This window comes from Hirundo rustica, chromosome 17, assembly GCF_015227805.2.
Source record: "Hirundo rustica isolate bHirRus1 chromosome 17, bHirRus1.pri.v3, whole genome shotgun sequence".
Lineage (NCBI taxonomy): Eukaryota > Metazoa > Chordata > Aves > Passeriformes > Hirundinidae > Hirundo > Hirundo rustica.
In genome coordinates this window covers 4,440,379-4,459,820 of record NC_053466.1, presented here as the reverse complement: position 1 = coordinate 4,459,820, position 19,442 = coordinate 4,440,379, and the positions used below count along the sequence as shown (strand labels likewise).

The 19,442-nt window shown below is 43.6% G+C and overlaps 1 protein-coding gene across 3 annotated transcripts in view; it reads right to left on the bottom strand.

Moving 5' to 3' along the window:
* The window catches only part of KIAA1671 (KIAA1671 ortholog), a 64,368-nt gene that overhangs the window by 41,658 nt on the left and 3,268 nt on the right, over positions 1-19,442 (bottom strand). For all 3 annotated transcript variants that reach the window (XM_040081288.2, XM_040081286.2, XM_040081289.2), the window contains exons 2-3: positions 2,319-2,447; positions 417-2,055 (exon numbers count right to left, since the gene is read on the bottom strand). In XM_040081288.2, the coding sequence (XP_039937222.1) occupies positions 417-2,002 (1,586 nt within the window). In that variant the 5' untranslated portion in view covers positions 2,003-2,055; positions 2,319-2,447. The remainder of the gene's footprint in view (positions 1-416; positions 2,056-2,318; positions 2,448-19,442) is intronic.

Genomic DNA, 19,442 nt, shown 5'->3' with positions numbered 1-19,442 from the left:
AATTATCCATCAAATTACGCTTACTAAATTAGAAACATCACTATTTCATAGTAAATGACTGCCTTTGGTGGTTAAATTGTATATAGACTAAATGAATTTCCCAAAAAAATTGTTAATTATGCATCTTATTTGATAAAAGAGGATTTAGAGATGCATAACAAGCTATAATACCTCATTGACAGTTACATGCAAAGGTCACTATATTGACAGCTTTTTTTTCCCCACTCTTGTCAGAATATATTTAATTTTCTCTTTCTGGGTTAAAAAAGGCAGGAAAGGAGCTTAAAAATAATAGCAAAAAAAATCACATTAAGTGGAAGCAAAATGATCAAGCTTTTTTTTACTGGACTGAGAGAACGAGTTTTACTGAACAACATGAAGCCAAGAGGATTAAACAGAATTTCTCTGTAACCTACATCTTGGTTAAGTCCGCAGAGAGTGGCCGTGACTGCAGCGACCGGCGCAGATTTCCTCCCTTCATGTCAGGATTTTCTGTTGTCAGCTCCTTGATCCTCTGCTGGATGGTCACACACCTGTTTTCCTTTTCAGCAGTTCCTGGGAGAACCTCTGGATCCACTGTGGCACTGGGACTTTCTGAAGTAAACAAACTAATGTGTTTTTTAACACTACCTCTTAAGATATTACTCTCTTTTTCTGAGGAAGCTGAAGGACTTTCACAGCCCAGGAACATGTACGTTTCCTTCTGATCCGGTCTTTTCCCTCCCTCAGCAGCTCTTTTTTCACTGGTTGTTTCAGGGCTTCTTTCAGGACCATGCAAGTTAATTATTATTTCTGGTTTTGTCTCAATTTGTTCACTTTTAGATTTAAGTTTTGTTTCCCAGGTGTATTTCCCATTATTTAGGACACCAATGTCCTGACTACTGCATTTCAGATTTGTTTTAGAAGAACTACTTTTATTCAATTCAGTTTCTTCATGTTTTGGCCCCATTTCAGACTGATCACGACCACCCACATCAGTAAAAGCAATTATGGATACATTCTCCTTGCTTTCGTGGGATGAACCAGCCTTCTTGCAAGAAGAAAGATCTTTATGCTCAAACTTAGCTGTCAGGTCCATGGATAAAGGCCTTGGTTTTCTAACCCCAGAATTCTCTGTAGGAGATTTTCCCTCAGAAGCTTCCACATTGTGATGCTTTTGATCTCGTAATGATTCCAGAAAAATAGCAGACACCGGTCTATGTTTTGCCCTTTGCTGGGCATCAACAGAGAAATCAACTTTATTGCTGAGATTATTTGCATCATCATTGTTTTTCTCCCCTGGATGAGCTTCACGAGCATCTTTCTTTTCACCGGTTTTGAGGGAGTTCCAGGAGTCTGGTCTGAGACTGGAGGAAAACGACATATGCCTATGGAGAGAGCCGTCAGGATTCCTGGGTGTCTCTGCTGGTTTCACAGAGCTCTGGAGGTCCTTGGTTTGCAGAGCAGTAAATCCCCTGCGCTCCTGAGCCCTTTTCTCCTGGGCCAGGCTGACCTTGGCCTGCTCGGAGCCCGCTGGCTCGAACAGAATGACCGTGTTGGCACTGGGCCCCGTATAGAAAGTCACGTTTGTCACCATGTTGCTGTCAGCCTGGTTTTCAGTGTCAATGGCTTTCTGATCCACTAAAGGAGGGACGTTCCCGCTCAACACCTTCACAGAGGATGTCTCCTCAGTGGTTTTTCTCACCATGCTGCTGGATCTGAATGCTGGGACGGGCGGTTTGACGTTTGCAAAAGTATCCGAGGATTTCTCTTTACTAAAAGGTTTTGGGAAAAGTCTCGGCCTTGATCCCAGAGAGGGCATCGTTGCAGAACTCAAAGAATTCCCAAATTTCTTGTTCTCTTCAAGAGTCAGTGATGCTGAGGCCTCCTTTGCCTTGTTGCTGGCATCCGAAAGCACGCTGACATACACACGCTGCGCCTTCTCCTCTGCCCTGAGCTCAGCTAGGTCAGGGACAGCCGTCAAAGACGCCAAAGTAGAATTTATTTCTACTCTTGTTGCCATAGTTGGAATTACACATTCAACAGAACTGAAAAACTCCAGCAAGGGAAAAGAATCTGCAAAAAAAAAAAGACAAAGAGAAAAAAATGCATGTATTGATGTAGAGTCAGCACGAACATCAAATAACATCATTCTCACATAAATTCACAAGAAAGCAAACTCAGATTAAGGTGCCTTTCAGATATGCTGATCCCAGAGTTTATCACACTGAAAGACACAGTGTTCCTTCTCTAAAACACACCATTATTTACTGACTTGGCCCAACAACCAAATACAATAGAAATAAACATATCCTACAAATTTCCACGCTCCAACTTACCATAATTTGCTGCTGCAACCAATCCATAGGGCCGGAATCCTTTCTCATAGCGACAACAAGAGCTTGGTCACCAAGGGCACATTAAAGACAGGGAATGTGATCACTACAGAGACACTGCCCACACCTCACCTGCAAATAAACAAAATATTCCGATTCAGGTGTGGCACATACCCAGACCTACACAGGCAATGCCACGTGAGACAAAAATCCAGAGCATTTTAAGGAGAAAAAGCTGGTCTCCAAGCAAAAGTGATCTCATGTAACTGTAAAAAGCAGGATGTTTATTTTTTCAAACAGCCATTAAAGAATCAACAAGAAATTACCACTTAAACGGGCAACTGAAAGGGGAAGGGGGAATAACTCGGACTGCAGGGACATACCAAACCTGAACAGTTAAAACCAAATTTAGGTAAGACTGTTTGCATATTCAAATGCTGTCAATCACTGGTTAAACACAAAGCTCTGCATTACTGTAATCTCAATTACTGTAATTTACTTTCTATTGTAAAGCTCTTTTCTGGGGCAGCAGTCTGTGAACTGCTACCTGAGCAGCTGACCTGCAAACGGCTGATTTTCCATCAAAATGGGACTTTTACCATGACAAAGCAGTTTTGTATCTCGCTAGCAAAGGCAGGAGAAGAGCTTTGGCTTTAATTATATTCTTACTGCAGAGAAGTGGGAAAACCAGCAGTAATTACAATTTCAGCTACAAGAAGTAACCTGATTTTTTCCCTAACAGAAGTAAATTTAAACTCGTAGCAGATGCAGGCAGCTACGTAAGGTTAGATTATTTTTTTCCTTCAAAAGCTGTCATACTCTTCATTTTCAGAAAACTCACACTGTAGTCTGTAACCAGGGGCCCCAGATTTGTGTTGCCACCCTCTTGTCTCTTTTGGGCAGCCTTTGAAGGGGCAGTTTTGGACTCCTCTCACTGGATTTTATATTGGTGTGAATTCACCACGCAAATAAACTCATTTGCGGATTCGGTGGAATATGGAGCCTCCAGCTTGTGATTATTAAAAAAACCCAACCAGGATCTTGCCTTCCTGAGTCTGCAGTCTGGAGACATGGTTATTTCACCTTCAGCTTCCCTTGACCAGACTTAGCCCACACTGGCACTGAAATTGCAGGGATTTATTTTTGTCCCTGCTTGTGCTCCCTCTCTCAGGCAGGAGAATGAACTCCACTCACCTTGTCCGTTCCCTTTCATCTTCCAATCCACTTGGAGTTCTGTCTCAACCACTTATCCCTGACGCCATTCCACCCCTCCCAAGTCCATGACCTCGTCTTTCCAAAATAGCCGCTAACCCAATCAGCTTATCCACATCAATCTGTCCCTTCCACCATCTCACAGATCTCCATGCAATCTTCCTCCCTCTCCCACTCCTCCTCTAAGAAGCACCATCAAAATCCGATTAAAACACTCTCACATTCCAAGAGCACAAACATTTGGGAGGTGTTCTAAAAGGAAACTTGCTGGAATGAGGCTGATGCTCACAGGCAACATGGCAAAGGGGAAAAGTTCAGCTGTGAAAGCAGCATTGGTCTTGCAGTAGCTGAGGATAAATTCTCTCCTATCATTCTGTAGTCCCCGATTCTCTGGAAAAGAAGGGGGCACAGAGCTTCTTAAATGGACTAAAACTTGATCCTCAATGGAACGCGGGGCAGTGAATTTACAATGTGGGACCTAATCCCTGCTAACAGAGTACAACTTGCCTCTCCAGCCAATATTCCTAACACAAAATTTACCACCTCTTTAGTTTGATTACACTCCTGCTCCACAGGAACCCATTTTCCCCTACGTAAACTACCAAAGTCAGTTTTTGTGTTCTAAATTCAGCTGCCCTACAACAGATATGTGGCCCCAAACAGACAAGTATTTGAAAAAAGAACAAAATATTTAGGAGAAAAAATAATCACCCAACTTTGAAAATGATAAAGCTCCTTGATATAAGTACACTTGATAAAGAGGAATCATGTAATCGATGCCAAGTGTAACATACACTAGACACTGTGTCTCAGTTTTGAAACACGTATCTAGGTTTAGATAAACCTGTTTCTTTCTTAATAAAATATCTCTAGTCCAGTTGGCAACATACAAAATTTGGGGTAATTTATAAAGTTCAACTAAATTAAACTGCAGGAGGATTTCAGATGCTATTAATATTTAATAATACTACTGTAATCGTACTACTACAGTTGTAAATCCCTCGCCATCAGCTACATCATGTTATTACCTCCCTGACCTCCTCTGCCCAGGGACAGTCAGCCGAGCTGCCCGTGCTGCCCCTGCATGTCCCCATCCCGTGTGGCAGAGCCTCAAAGCCACCTTGTCCCCACTTCTGGGCACCTTTGTCCCCAGTTCTGGGCACTGCTTCTCTCCGTGCCACCCAAGCAGGCGCCCACGCTCCCCTCGGCTGTGGTGGGTGCATTCTGCACACAAATGAAATTATAAATGGCCCTGAAGTGTCTCTTGAAATCCCTCCTGCTTTTATCAGAAAGGCTGGCACATAAAGGTTTGGCTCTTCCCTGCTGCTCCTCTTCCTCAGCTTCCAGACACCTGTGACTGGGATTTTTTTTTCCCTGGGCCAAGCTGAGCCACCGCAGGGTGTCAGAGATGCACACGCAAACACCGCTCCAGGCTCCTCCAAATCTTAATGCCCCTGCATTTTTAATTAAAGATCCAACATCACAAAAATTGCCAACATTGCTCGTAAGAAATCAAAATGGATTATTCACTTCACAGGGTTATTTTTGCAGAAAATCATTTGGGAAGGGCTTCACCCCAAACACGCCCTCGCTTTGGCACTTGCCCACCCATCACACACACGACTATTATTTACATCACTGCTAATTCCTTTAAGCCTATTAAGGCAACAGCCTGCAGATAATTTTTCCAACATGAATCACGTGACTATTGTCAACTTCCTTGCTCAGAAACAAGAAATGTTTTAAATGACATAAAGCAAAATCATCTATAAGCTGGCCCTGAACCTCGCAGCAGATAAACAAGTCCATCTGTCTCCTCTAAGGGTGGAAAGCATAAAAATTCCACAAAGAAAATATCTCTGCTATTAAAAAAACCCAAACAAACAAAAAAAAACAAAAACCAAAACCAAGCATGTTTATGACATCAAGATCAAGCAGAAAGCCTGGCTCCAGCAGCCAACACCCACAAAAAAATATTCCACAGAAAATCACCTAATAAACATGAAGTTTTTCTTCTTTATATACAACTTTATCAGCAAATCTGCTTCCAGCATAAAAAAATTACTTCCTGATTGTGTAGATACAGGCAGAAGTTTGTATAACAACATATATCAGAAGCTTCTGAAGACATGGCTTTGTCCATGAGTCTGGTTGGGAGGTTGGGACTGGAAGGACTCACCCAACCCAAACCAGTCAGGGATTCCATGATTCTGTACATTCCCCTGGCCTGCAGCTTTTCCCTGGCCCAACAAGCCACAGGAGCTACTGGGAGCAGACGACCATAAATCAAGATTTATTTCATCCCTCCTACAAAAGGTTGCCCCACTGTCTAAAACAATTCAGTCTCTACAAACGTTTTTCTTCCCTGCTTTCTTCTTCCTGTCCTTACTGACTGAACACTGCGGTCAGTCTGCAGCAATCCCTGTCTGCTCTCCCTAGAAATCCTGCTTCTGCTGCTTCCTGCGCTTGGAGAGGTGCTGATTAGATTAAATAAGAATTAACAGAGCAGATTCTATCACTTACTCTGCACGTACGAGTGAGTGCTAACGAGAACATGACTTACTACAGCGCAACAAAAATAACACAAAGGAGGAAAAAAACCCCGTATTTTGAAACTTTCATAACCAAGTAGATCATGAAACTAATTCAGTAAAAAGCAGGCTTTTTCCATTTTTGGGTTTAAGCCTGATTCATGTTACTATTCACTGCAGTGGGATCCATCAGTTGTATTTAAGAGGACATTCAGGGTCTCTTAAAGGAAAGATTATCAAAAATATTTTCATAATGGCTCTAATTTTTAATTTGCCAGGACAAGTTTATTCACAAAATAAAAACAGCTAATAAAATGCATTTAAATTATCTTTCCCCAGATTGACAGTTAATGAAAACTAGAAGGCTGAGAATTAAAACTATATATTTCAAATCTCACAAGCCAGATCATTAATATTAAAATTCCAAAATTCAAAATATCCTTCCTCCATTTCCAGTATCCAAGTCTCTTGGAAGACTCTAGTTTTCTTTTACAAAAAGAACTAAGTGCAGTTCTTTTAGACATTACAATCGTGTCCCAACCCAAGGATGAAACACTCCACTCTGACATTTTCTCCCGCTGCAGAAAAGATTATCATTTCGTTAAATAAAGTGTCCATCCTATAAATAGCAGCATTTACAAGCACTTGTAAATCTCTAATTACTCCTGCCAGTACAATTGCATAACGATCATCACCTGCCAGAGCTTCACTCCCATGCAGCTGCACTAAAGAACTGCAATATTTTCAACCACCCTTTCCATTACGTGCTGCCATCTCAGTACCACGTTGAGAACTTTACACCTTGTATTTTGATCTCCATGCTGCAAAGATTGGGCAGTTAAAATGGTAACAAGTTATAGAGCAGCAGTTCCAGTAATTCAAGCTGGCCTTAACATTTAAGGCTGTAACATTTATTTATTAAAGCAAAAATTCGACGTTAAATACACTGGCATGATCAGCACGGATTTAAGAGCACATTCCTGATGTGGCAGGACAATCAGCTGAGACAGGGATTCAGGAGAACACCAAGAGGGTGGCAGGCCCTGGCACAGGATGCCCAGGGAAGCTGTGGCTGCCCCTGGATCCCTGGAAGTGTCCAAGGCCAGGTCAGACACGGCTTGGAGCTACGTGGGATAATGGAAGGTGTCCCTGGCCCATGGCAAGGGTGGCACTGAATGAGCTTTAAGGTCCCTCCCAACACAAACCAGTCTGGGATTCTGTGATTAATTTATGGTAGAATAGGATTCAACAGAAAAAATTCACGGTGTGTGACCAGGGAAGAATGCACGGTGATTGCTGTGGGGCACAGGGAGTCATCCTCCAAACTGCCTTGAATTTATGAGACACAGACATGCCTGGAAAGAATGATTTGGGTAAAAAATTACATGTAATAATCTGTTTCCACAGCTGCCAGTCCTTGCTGTCAGTCCAGTGCTATTTTCATAACAATGTGTCACATATAAAACATAACCCAGCAGGATTAATGTACAGATTGCTCCAGTTATTTCTAGAAAACAGCTTCAGAATATCACCCTTTAGAAAGGTCCAGTATGCGACCATAGATTTATTATCAAGTAATGCCCATTTTTTGGGCATTAAGCTCCAAAAACTTCTACACTGGGTTTTGGGGGCAATGACCACTGTTCTATAAACAATTCAGGCCAACTCCATCTCTGTCAAGATCAACTTTGTCCAAGCCAGGTCCTGGTTGGAGATTTTCCTCTTTGTACATCATGTTCTACTCAAGAGATCCCTCAAGAGCACAGGGACTGACAGAGCACACTCGGCATTTCCTCTGACCTGCACCACTGCCTCATTACACCTCAATCTTCCACAATTTCCTCCTCCCCAACCCTCTCATTGACAGTTTCAGAGGAAACTCTCTTCCCTTCCCAGTTTCACAGAAGGCCTGATTTGTTTTGGAACTCTCTTGAGTCTCAGGTAGAAAAAAAAAAAACCAACCACAGGAAAATTGCATTAAATGTTGGTGAATCACCATTTTTTGGTACCAGAAGCTGCATATCCTCACCCTAATCCTGTGTGAATCATTTTACTTCGAGCATTCCACACTAGAGATTCCACCCAGCTCATCAGTGGGTGGGTATTTTCAGAATATCCAATTCTTTTGGCAGCTGAAATAGGGAATAAAAGCAAAATCCTGATTTCTGCCAGCTGAGGATGACATTCTGCAGAACAACATGAGTTATGGGATAAGGCTAAAGTGAGGCTCCAAGTGTGTTTGTGCAGTAGGTGGGTATTCCCAGCAGGCCTCAAAGTGCTGCTCTGTTTGCTTCTCTCATCAAACCTTTGCTTTTGTGGTCAGCTTCAACTCCTGCTAATGCTCTTTTAGGTTTCATCCTTGTAAATGCTTTTAAACCACAAACAAGACCTGCAAATAACCTCCCCATGCAGTTTAGCAGAAAGAAAAAAAAGACATTCTAGAAACAACTGCATTGCGTGCCAGATGAAATATTAATGATCAGGTTTGGCTACAAACAAGGAAAACGGACTGTGGAAATGAAAAAAGAAAAAAGTCAAATTAAGGCTCTTCCAGGTTGTTTCAGGGAGGACTTTATTCTATCTGCAGCTCTCAAAGGTCAACGGGATCACATCCTGGACACAGCAGAGGGTGGGTACTTGAATTTGCAATTTGGCAAATTTCTCCTCGAACCTTTTCAGAATCATCATGAAACTTCCTGCTGATTAATCTTAACACAGTCTTCTTGCTGAAGGGAGTTTAACTTCACTTTTAACTGTATTTAAAATAAGTTTTGGCTAGAGTTATGTTTTTCTGCACAGATTCTGAAGGAATGGGTTAAATTCTTGACTCTCTTTTTCATATCTTATGCTACACATCCTGAATATGATGAAATTAATCAAAAGCTAATTTATTTATGTGTCCTTTGAGTGTATGATCTCCATGACCCTGCTTTAAAAAGGTGAAATTTGGCTCATTATAGTTTCAGAAATACATCAAGCAGCTACTGATCCCTCTGACCTCGAGCAGGCAGCGCTTTCCAAAGCCCCCAGAACTGAGGCAGGGCTGTTTCTCCAGAGGCTCCAGCTTTGGGTGGGAATGCTCTCATTTGGCAGGCAAACCATGGACACAGCTGAAGGAGTGTCAGGAGATGGATGAGCCAGCTGCAGCACAGACAGAAATATGGGATTGAAAAACAACCTTGGCATTCTTCCACTTGATACTCCCCTACACAACACCACGCTTGGTACCATGTTTCAGCAGTAAAAGCAGCTTAGAGACCACCCACACCTGGAAATATTTACTGTAACTGTGCATATTTCTTGTCCTCTTGGCAGCAAGGGAAGACAAAGGACAACTGTCTGATCTCAAAGCTGACAGGACCTGGATATCACCACTGGATTTTGTTTCATTTGCTGCCTTCAGAGCCACCAGCTGCTGCAAATGCTTTAAAAGCAGCAATGATATAACTGGGACAGTTTCCTCCCAAAACAAAAGTGGTGGAAGCTCCTTGGACACTGACATTGGAACTCCTGGATGAGCAAGGTGCAGTTAAAACAGCCCTGCAGCACAGCACCTTGCTAAGCCTGGCAGCTAGTGTGGGGACACCAAAGCTCATGTGAAGCTCAGGAGGCTCAGCACTCCCCGTGGGAGACAGGGCTTGGCTGACCTGCTGAGGAATTCAAGTCAAAGGATTGAGCGAAGCAGATCCGTGGGCTTTGGTATATTGAAAAAATCCACCTACTTGTTACAAAAATAGGCAAGTGCCTCCACAGCACTTTGAAGCCTTCAGAAATAAAGCTGACCCATGGCCCTGTGCCCCCAGGCAGGAATCAGGGGACGGATCTTTTCACACAAACCCAGCCTCCAAGCTCACTGTAACAGAAATAGCATGAGGTGAGAAGACATTTCCTCCTTGCCTTCATGCACAGCAGGTGCTTTTGTGTCAGAAGGACAAAGCCCCTAATCCTCTGATCTGCCTCCTCAAATTCTAACAGGATTTCCAGCGCTGGAAAATGCATTTGTGGCCTGGCACAGTAAACCACCTTCAGAAAGTACAACCAGCTCGAGCTGTCCTGTGATTGACGTGGGGTCACCAGGACGAGTTTATAAATACTGAGCCTTTATACATTCATCTGAGTGCTGAAAAATTAATTAAGGTATTGCCATATGGAGAGAAAAAAAATGTGGCTTCATCCAGACTTTCAGAAAACTTGAGGCTACTGGCCTTGGAGCACAACCTTGAACACACTGAGAGATCACTTCAAAAGTTGAACTATCTGGAGAAAACCTGAACCCATAAAACTGGAGGACCAAGGAAACAGAGGGATGGGATAGAAGACCAAAATCATGACATTAAAAATTATATATGTGCATACATAGCTCTGGTGACTAATGTGTATCCCAGGGCTAAGAATTAAAATTCCTTCGCTTCTGCAAAAACAAGAAAGCAGGTTTACAGTGCATTATTTTTATACCTGTACTTTTCCTGACAGACACATTTGGAAGCTGCAAAGACTCATTCACAAAGAGCACGTGGCAGCTCCTGATAAAACACCCAGAGCAGAGATGCTGCAATAGATTACACTGCTCCTAAGCTTTCACCTGGACAAAAAGAAATGGCACGATCACAGACTGGAAGGGAGCACAGAGGGTCATCTGGGCCCATCGTCCTGCCCAAGCAGGGTCATCCCAGAGCACGTGGCACAGGTTTGGAATAACTCCACTGAGGGAGACTCCACAACCTCTCTGGGTGATCTGAGAAAACTGTCACTGCACATTCTTTATACGAATATTTATGTACTTACTTATGTACTCTCACAGCTCTGCCATCTGAAGTCTTCTCTGATGGCTTGTGACCTTAAAAAATCATATACAAAAAGCTCTGTGTTCAACAGCTTTCGACTTGGCTGCTAATGACACATTTTCTGTCAAAACAGAGAGCCGATACTGTGTTGCAGCAATTTCTCCATTCAGTCCATCATTCCACCTTTCAGATATTTGATTAGTCAGAGCATAAGCATGTAATCGAGTTCAGTCAACAAGCAAATACACTCAAGCCCAAAATACTCGTACCAGGCACTGCTCTAGAAATGAACTGCAGCTTCATGGGAGAAAGACACTGATAAACAGAGGGTTGGACCAGGTGGCTCCCAGGAACAGATGATTCTGTTCCATGTACAAAGGAACGATTTCAAAGCCCGCTCCTCTGAGTCGTAACAACCTCTGCGCTGAAGATGAAGCCTGCAAAGCCGCAGCACGGCAGGACCGAGCTGGGGATAAGGAGATCTTCCTGGTACTGCTGCAAGAAAGGAGCACTGTGACAAAAGACTGGCACTGATAAACAACACAACTCCATCTCCCAGGCAGCACCTCCACCCCAGCTCTACAGCAGCAATTCAAGTGCTTCACAGAAAAGATGACCCAGCTTCAAACAGAAAATTATTAACACTATTAAACTGGATTAATTTTACTCCAGTTATGCCTTTCAGGATACTGATGGAGCCATCAGAACTCATTAAGATCATGACCCTCATTTCCAATCCTGTCTCATAAATAGTGAAAAAAGGATTGGAGTAAGGGGAGATGAGTGGATCTCCTCTGAGTCAAATAAAATATTGTTATAAAAGTCAAATACTTGGTAGTATTTACCATTCCCTGGCCCAAAATCCCTTATGTCACCCTCTGCTCTACAACACACTGACATACTGAAACATGAATCTTTTTGCCCCTCACGTTGTTCCCAGTGTTCCAACGGCTCTTTGATCTCTTCCTTGTGTACTGAACCTGGCATGAAGTCAGGTAGGGTACGGTGCTGCAGCAGGGTGCTGCCTCCAGCCAGCCATCAATAAACTGCCCTGAGCTGCACACCCAGAACAAACCTGCTCTGTCAACAACGTCTGACGTTGTGCCAGGGGACCTACTGCTGCTGCCTTGATGATAAGGCTCCTCTTTTTCCTTCAGTGGGCACATCTGGCTTTTCACATATGCGGGAAATGGGTTTTCTCCCCACATTAATGCAAATGCCCACCTCAGAAGCGCTGGCTGGGTATTGCCAGCTTGTACAAGTGTTCCTTTGGTTGCCTGTGAGCAGGGCATTGTTACCAGCAGTCCACAAAGGAGCTTCCTCCTCACCCAGAGCCCCACAAACGGAACAGAGCACAGAGGGGTCGTGTGTGACTGTGAGGGGCCAGAGCAGTCGAAGCTGCATTTTCCCCCGTTTCTGAACAAAAGGATGTTTAAGCCAAGAACTCTGACAGCAACAAGCCTGCACACGCATTGTACACTGCATTGTTCTTCAGAAACACAACATTATTCAGCAAAATCAAGGCCTGTAATGAATTATTGATAGCACGTACACTATCTAGAAGCTTTGTGAGTACTAAACAATCCCCTCCACCTCCCTACATGCTTGAGAAAGCACAGAAAGGGAAAAAATACCTATTAATTGAAAGACAACAGTTCAGCTATTAAAAACATGAGCGTATTTATTGAGGGGCATGAAAGAAAAAGAAATAGCTGAAGCGGGAAAAACCAGCTCTGAAATCCAAACGGTGGCACTGGGGACCTGGGAGTGCCTGGATGTGCACAAGCACTGGTGTGGAACATCCCCACACCCAGCACATGGACAGGGAACCCCAGGGGCTGCTCAAACCACACTCCCAGCTTTGGCACAGAAGGGCATTCTTAACCATAAGTGAACCCTGGGGGCTTTTGAACTCCCTGGGAAGTTTTAAGCACAGAGAGCAGAGAGGCATTTTAACACATCAAAACAGATAGAAGAGTAACATGAAAGCGCTTGAAACTCATGGTCCAACGTAGAGATCATCTACATTTTAAGATAGGGTAACAATAAATAGCTGACGCAGGCATATTTTGCAGCTCACAAAAATTAGGAGGAGTGAAAGATCACAGATTTATCCTCACCGGTTCATCCAGACTATGAAGCTTTCCTCAAATCACCCCCACCCAGCCACACTCACACCACAATTACAGCAGCCCTGGCACCCAATCCCAGGGCATATCCAAGGAAGGGATTTAGTAACTTGAGAATGATCTCGCAGTGAATTTAGAAACACCTTTCCAAAGTTATTGCAAAGAAAGATCCTTGGACTGAACTCTGGCTCAAAAGAAAACCAGGATACACAGAGCTCTCCCAGCTCCCCTCCTCTGTTCATGCCTGTTCTTACACTGCCCCACAGAGAAGCATAACCCACTGATCCCACTCTGATCACTGTTAACACCACTGGAAGCCTCTGGAAGGCAGGAAACCCATCAGCCTCAAGAGGCACAGCAAGTCCTGCAGCTACTGAGAAATCTGCTGAGCCAACTCCCTCACTGGCCTTTTTGCTACAGATCTGCAAGTTCAAAGGCTGGCATAAAGCTGTCGTAAAAACAGGTAACTGGTACTGTATCCAGAATTTCTGCAGGAGGAATCCCACCTGAGCCAAATCAGTTACAGAACAGGAGTCATGCCAATCCAAGCAACTGAATGTGAAGAGGCAAAGTTGGAAAGGAAATTAAAGATCCACACATCCCAACATCTTTCATGAGACAGCAGCTGGTGTAGGATGCTTCAGAAGTGACTTAGGCATTCGTTTTTCATTTTCTAGTAATTTGCAGCTTTGAGACTTGATGAGCCAACAGGAGACACCTGCTCAGTGAAGAAGATTGGGCAACTTTTTCATTTTGTTTCACCACATATGAATCAACCAGCAAACCATGGACAAAAGGTCCATGTGAACTACCGGACACAAACTCTGCCCAGGAACTGCCCTGGTCAGCCTGATGAGTTCTCCTCCCCAAAGTCATCAGGTTCAAGAGCCAAAGTGATCAAAAATCAGGATTAACAAAAAGCAGACAGACAGGATGGAAGAGCTCTGCCTGACCAAACCTGCCCAGTGCTCAGGCAGTGTGTGGCCTGTTTGCTCTGCAGCCAAGTGATAAACGCCACAGATTCTGAAGTCTAATAAAAGCCAGTCCAGCCTACTACAAACACTGTCTTGCACATTGGTTAAACAGTTATAAACAACCTTCTGTTAATTATATATTTTAAAATATACAGTCATGCCTTAACAAGTTTTTCACTCCAGTCTTCTGTCCAGATGTGAGTGGGAGCAGAACCATGGGATCAGCCAGGGCCACTGTTTGCAGAGGAGTTGTGGTGCTGACTCTCTCTGTGAGCAGCTCCAACCCCGGGCTCTGGGAACCCAGTTCAAACCCAGCTTTCCAAGATTATTAGACAAGACATGACAGAGGAGAGAGCACAACCACTTCTAGAGTCAAGGTGAACAAATATGGAAAAAGCTTTAACCTTAAAGTAACCATTTTCAGCATTTTTGAAGTGTGCAGATCTGGCATAAAAGCTGTTAAATTAAAAATAAAATAAACTCAAAGGAACTGAAACAAGAATTTTGGAGACAATTTGAAAAATTTATGAACCTGCTCCCTACAGAGCCAAGCTTGTGAAAACACCATCTTAGCCAGCCATAAGTCTACCGTACAAAAAACCTGGATTCCAGATCAATTGATTTCTACATTGTGTGTGACAGTCCAATATCAACAAAGACAATGCTCTGTGTGATCACTACCTTACACATATATCACACACAGACAAATAATCTCTAAAGATTCTACACGTGCTGGTGTGGAGGCAATACTAAAATACATTCCCAGAATTTAAGAGCAAATAAGAGAGAAAAGGCTCAATATTGTTCATCAGAGGTGTCAGTACTGGGGCCTAAGTTCCACAGGTGCTTCAGTAAAGTGCCTTTGGGAGAGGAAAATAATGTATTTCATCTTAAGGCTTCAGGTCTCCATCATCTCCTTCGATCTCCTCCTCTTGCATGAGCACCAACATGACAGTGACACTATTCAAGCAAATATTTCACACGAAGAACAGCTCTACAGACACATTTCCTGTGTGTGACTACCACACAGGCTACAAGAAAACCTCTCGCTGCCCAAAACTAACCCTCTGTGCTCCGAGCGCAGGCAAAAGGCTCCCATGGAATCTGCAAGCACTGCAGAAGCAAAAGGAAGCACAATTCCAATATGTTTAACGACTGAATTAGCATAACGCTCACGAGGCAGAAAGCAGCCTCCCTGACCTTCTTGAAATGCTGACCTGTAACTATTGATGAGCGTTTCCGATGGGCGCTGTGACTCACCCGCTTGAGGAAGGAGGCAAGGAAACATCGCTGCCCTGTCAAGTGAGAGCAGGTCAGACACATGGAAACCTCTCCAGCAGCCTCGCACATCCACGCAGGAACAGTGACTAAAATCGTATTTAGGGGAGTAACAAAGACCTGAAGTTGTACTGGAAACTCTGCCGTAATCAGAGTGATTCATTTAATCTCTCCTCTGCAGACAGCAGCCACAGAGATGCAGTGATTTAATTATTTTTTAAATTACTCATTTTGTGAAGAACATTAACTGAACTGAATGCTATGATCACTTGTAAGAATTAGGATACATAAATCCATACGTTTTAGAAATACTTAATGCTACTTGAATAAATGAATGTATCTATTACAGAAGAACAGAAGTGTTAGAAGGGACCTTAAAGCTTGTGTCATTCCACCCCCTGCCATGGGCAGGAACACCTTCCACAAACCAGGTTGCCCCAACCCCTGTCCAACCTGGCATTAAACACTTCCAAGGATGGTGCAGCCACAGCTTCTCTTGGACATAACTGCTACTGCTGCTCAAATATGTAGAAAACCCACACTGCATCATGTTTACAGCAGGAACAGGATGGTATTTAGATAACTCTGCAGCCGTCATGTTGCTGAAAACATTCTAATGACAGATTACACTAATATTTGACATTCAATAGTGCCAATACAGTAAGACACTGTTTGACAACAATAACAACAGTGACGTTTCTGTAAGGTCCCTCAGTTAGGGAACGAGCCAGCCCTGCTGCTCAGCTTCAGCAGAAAGGCCTGTTGTGCTCGTTTGGGTCAATGAAGAATTCCCAGTGTTCTCATGAAATATCAAACAGTTACAGTGGCCAGAAATTCCAGCTCTGTTTAAAACACATCCTGGCTTTGCTGGGGCTCGGTATGGATGAGGCAGCTTTGTCCATCGAAAGCCTTGTATGGTTGAACATACTCCCAGCAGATAAACATCCCTCCTAAAATGTTGGCACAACTCCCTCCTTGCGAGGAGCTGCCGGTGCTACGGCTGCACTGAGACGGCCAAGCCTAGCAAGGGCTGAAGGCTGAGCCCATTAAAAGAGCAAAATAAAGACAAACTTAAAATTCTGCTCCTGTTACTGCCTTTCAACGTCTCGCCAACACTGTAAAATAATGATCGTTCTCGTTTTACGACAGCAGGAATAACCAGTTTTAGAACTTGACGTTTATTAACATCACTTGTTGAAAGGCACTGAAAGCATGTATTTAACCAATACTGTGATTACAAAAACAGTCACTATGAAAATATAAACAGAAGAGGCTGCTGTGTATGGCAACAATGTTGCAGCACTAAAAGCTCACACAAATCCTCCTATTTTCATGCATTTCACTGAACCACTGGCAGCTTCCTACCCCTGGAAACTACAAAGGGTAAAATGTAACTATCAGAATCAAAGCAAAACTAACAAAGTACAGGTCAAGCATCATCACCTCTTCGCCTCCTTCCCAACGCACTAAACCCACGTAGTTTAGATTCAAACAACAGAATGCAGTTAACTTCTTTTTCCTCTGTCCTCGCCGTCCATCTCCCCGGCATCCAAGCGCTGTCCCTGCAGCCGAGCTGGAATTGCCCGTCTGGAGCACAGGCGCTTCCCGGAGCTCCGCGCAGGAACTGGGTCAAGCCCGGAGCTGGAGTTAACAGCCCACTCGGCAATTCCCAGCCCCCAACCAAATGAAAGGGGTGTTTTGACCTGGAAACAAGGCTCAGATCTCCTCCCTCCCCACATTAAAGCCCATTGAAGTGCGTACAGTGAGACAAGCCTTACTCCAAAGCTGCCCATGCTGCGGCACCGCTCTTTGAGGAGCTGCTGGAGCGCACACGCTTCTTCCCTCCAAGTGAAAACCGGGGAGATACCAAACCTCCAGCAACTGAATTGTTATCTTTTCCTGCTCGTTACACCGGCCTAATGACCATCCTGGCTCGTAATTACTACAATAGCAAGAAGCTTTCAGTTCTCACACTGCTGCAAGACCAACACTATCTCCTTTCAGGCAAGCAGAGGCTTTACACCAGCCCAAAACTGGAAGGTTTGGCACTTAATTCTGATAAGAACTTTTAATGAACAGCTCTGTAAATGGCTTTAGAGGAGCCCAGATCCCCCCACCCCCAGCGTTTAAGTATGTGCTCATTGGACATGACTCAACCACAAACAAGCAGTGTTTTGGATAATAACCCTCTGTGCCCTGGACTGCTCAAACTGCATCACCACAATCACACAACCCTCAGAAAACATTCATTTCCTCCCCTCAAGCGTGTTTTGTAGAGATGAACAGCATAAAAAGAAAACTCAACTCCCATTGTCTCAATGTAAGTCATTCAGGAACTGCAAAAATATGTATTAATGATCTCCTATTTATACAGATGCACTGAAAAATATCCCCAAGCTGTTTGAAAGATTCTTTGTTTGCAGAAGTTCCAGCATTACATATTTGCAGAACAAACCAAAGACAGCAGTAACCAAGAAAATAAATCTCCTTCATTCGAGAAAAGAACCTAAAGATAAAGTATGCTCACACAAACAGCTTAATTTTAAGAATCTGAATTCTTTAAGCCTAGGCCTGAGGAAAACCATCACCCAGAAGACTTAAATATCCTTTTGTGATCAGATGTCCAGGTCATACCAATCACAAGAATAAAAGGGAAACATTAGGGGGTTTTTTAAACAACAGCTGCAAATAGATAAAACAGTCACCACACTAAATTTAGTGTCTTTTGGCAACACTCAATATCCAGGTTTTCGTAAGAAATTGTTTTTCCTGACAGTTAACAGAACCTAAGACATGGAAAGTCCTCTTCACCTATAAATGCCCTCTTAAGGCAAAGAGCAAGTGGCTTGCTCTGGCTTTGTTACTTGTTAATTTTTTAATTATTCCTGGAACACAGCTTGAAAAGAACGGCGTGAGAGTTCAGAAGTTCACGTATGTCCTTCATTCTCACTAAGAGTCAATGAAGGACAAGAGAACAGAGAACCAATTTCACCTCCCCTAACCCAGCAAGAAGAGCATCTCCTCAGAATCAGCAGTCACATCTCACTGGAGGCACATATCCAGGCAACCCAACAGCCAATTCCGGGACATTTTTAGGAAAAGTCTGCACATCCAGCTGCCTAGGGCAGGTGCATCTCAAGTTTGTCAAGCATCAAGTTTTCCAGTTAAGCTGTTAAACCTACCAAGCCTGTGGTCACTCTGAGGGCCGTGAGTAGGATTCAAGACCGGTTGCTGTGGAGAGAATTCCACAGCTCTCCCGATTATTCCACTCTCTTTGGCTGCGAGCTCAAGACAACCACGCAGTGGTTTACACTGCAAAGCCTACTACCACAACCAGGGACTCTTCATTTAAAGAGATCTCTGAAGCAAAAGCAGAAAATCTGTGGCTTTTGCCCTACAATGCCTTTGGGCAATTCCTACACACAAAACTAAAAACACACCTAAAAAACATTGCAACATTCCCAGGTTCCAGTCACCCCTGTGCACCAAACACAGTGATACAGACTGGGCTCATAGCATCACCACAAACCTCATGCCTGGGCTTGCAGGATTGAGCATTTATTTCAGTCTCGCTTTTCCAAGCGGCCGACGGCACACAGCAGGATCTCCTGCTCCAAAAACGATTCACTGGAATGGTCCTTTCCCTCCTCAGATGCTGTCTGCTACTTGAGAATTGAACAAGCTGCTCCTAGACTAAGAAATATATTTATAAAATCAATGAGCGGAAAGGCTGCAGCACTGCACACCTCCATGTGATCAACAGCATCATGGACATTCACCCAGCTCGGGAAGAATTCAAAACTCATTCAAGAAAACAGCCTGAAAATAAGGAAAGAATAGCGACATTACACATAAATGCATGCAGAACACTCCAATCTGCATTTAGACACACCCTTTGAATAGTCAGATTTTTCACTAACTACCCAGCACACAAGTCAGCATGACCAATGCATTGCCAAAGGACACTTCCCCTGGATAGGGAGCAGTGCCAAGTTATCAGCTTCTGTGGAGCATCAATTTGAGAAAACACACCACAGCTTCAAGAAATACCTCGATCTACGAAACTCCCTGATAAGAAACCAGCACGATTTTTTACACACGAGCAGCCAGGAGAGGAAGTCACAACTGTAAGGTGTCCCTAACTGACACACTCAGGGAAATCCTCTTTGATGTGATCCCGAAGTCCTGTCCCTGATCTGCAAAGCACTCCCCACAAGCA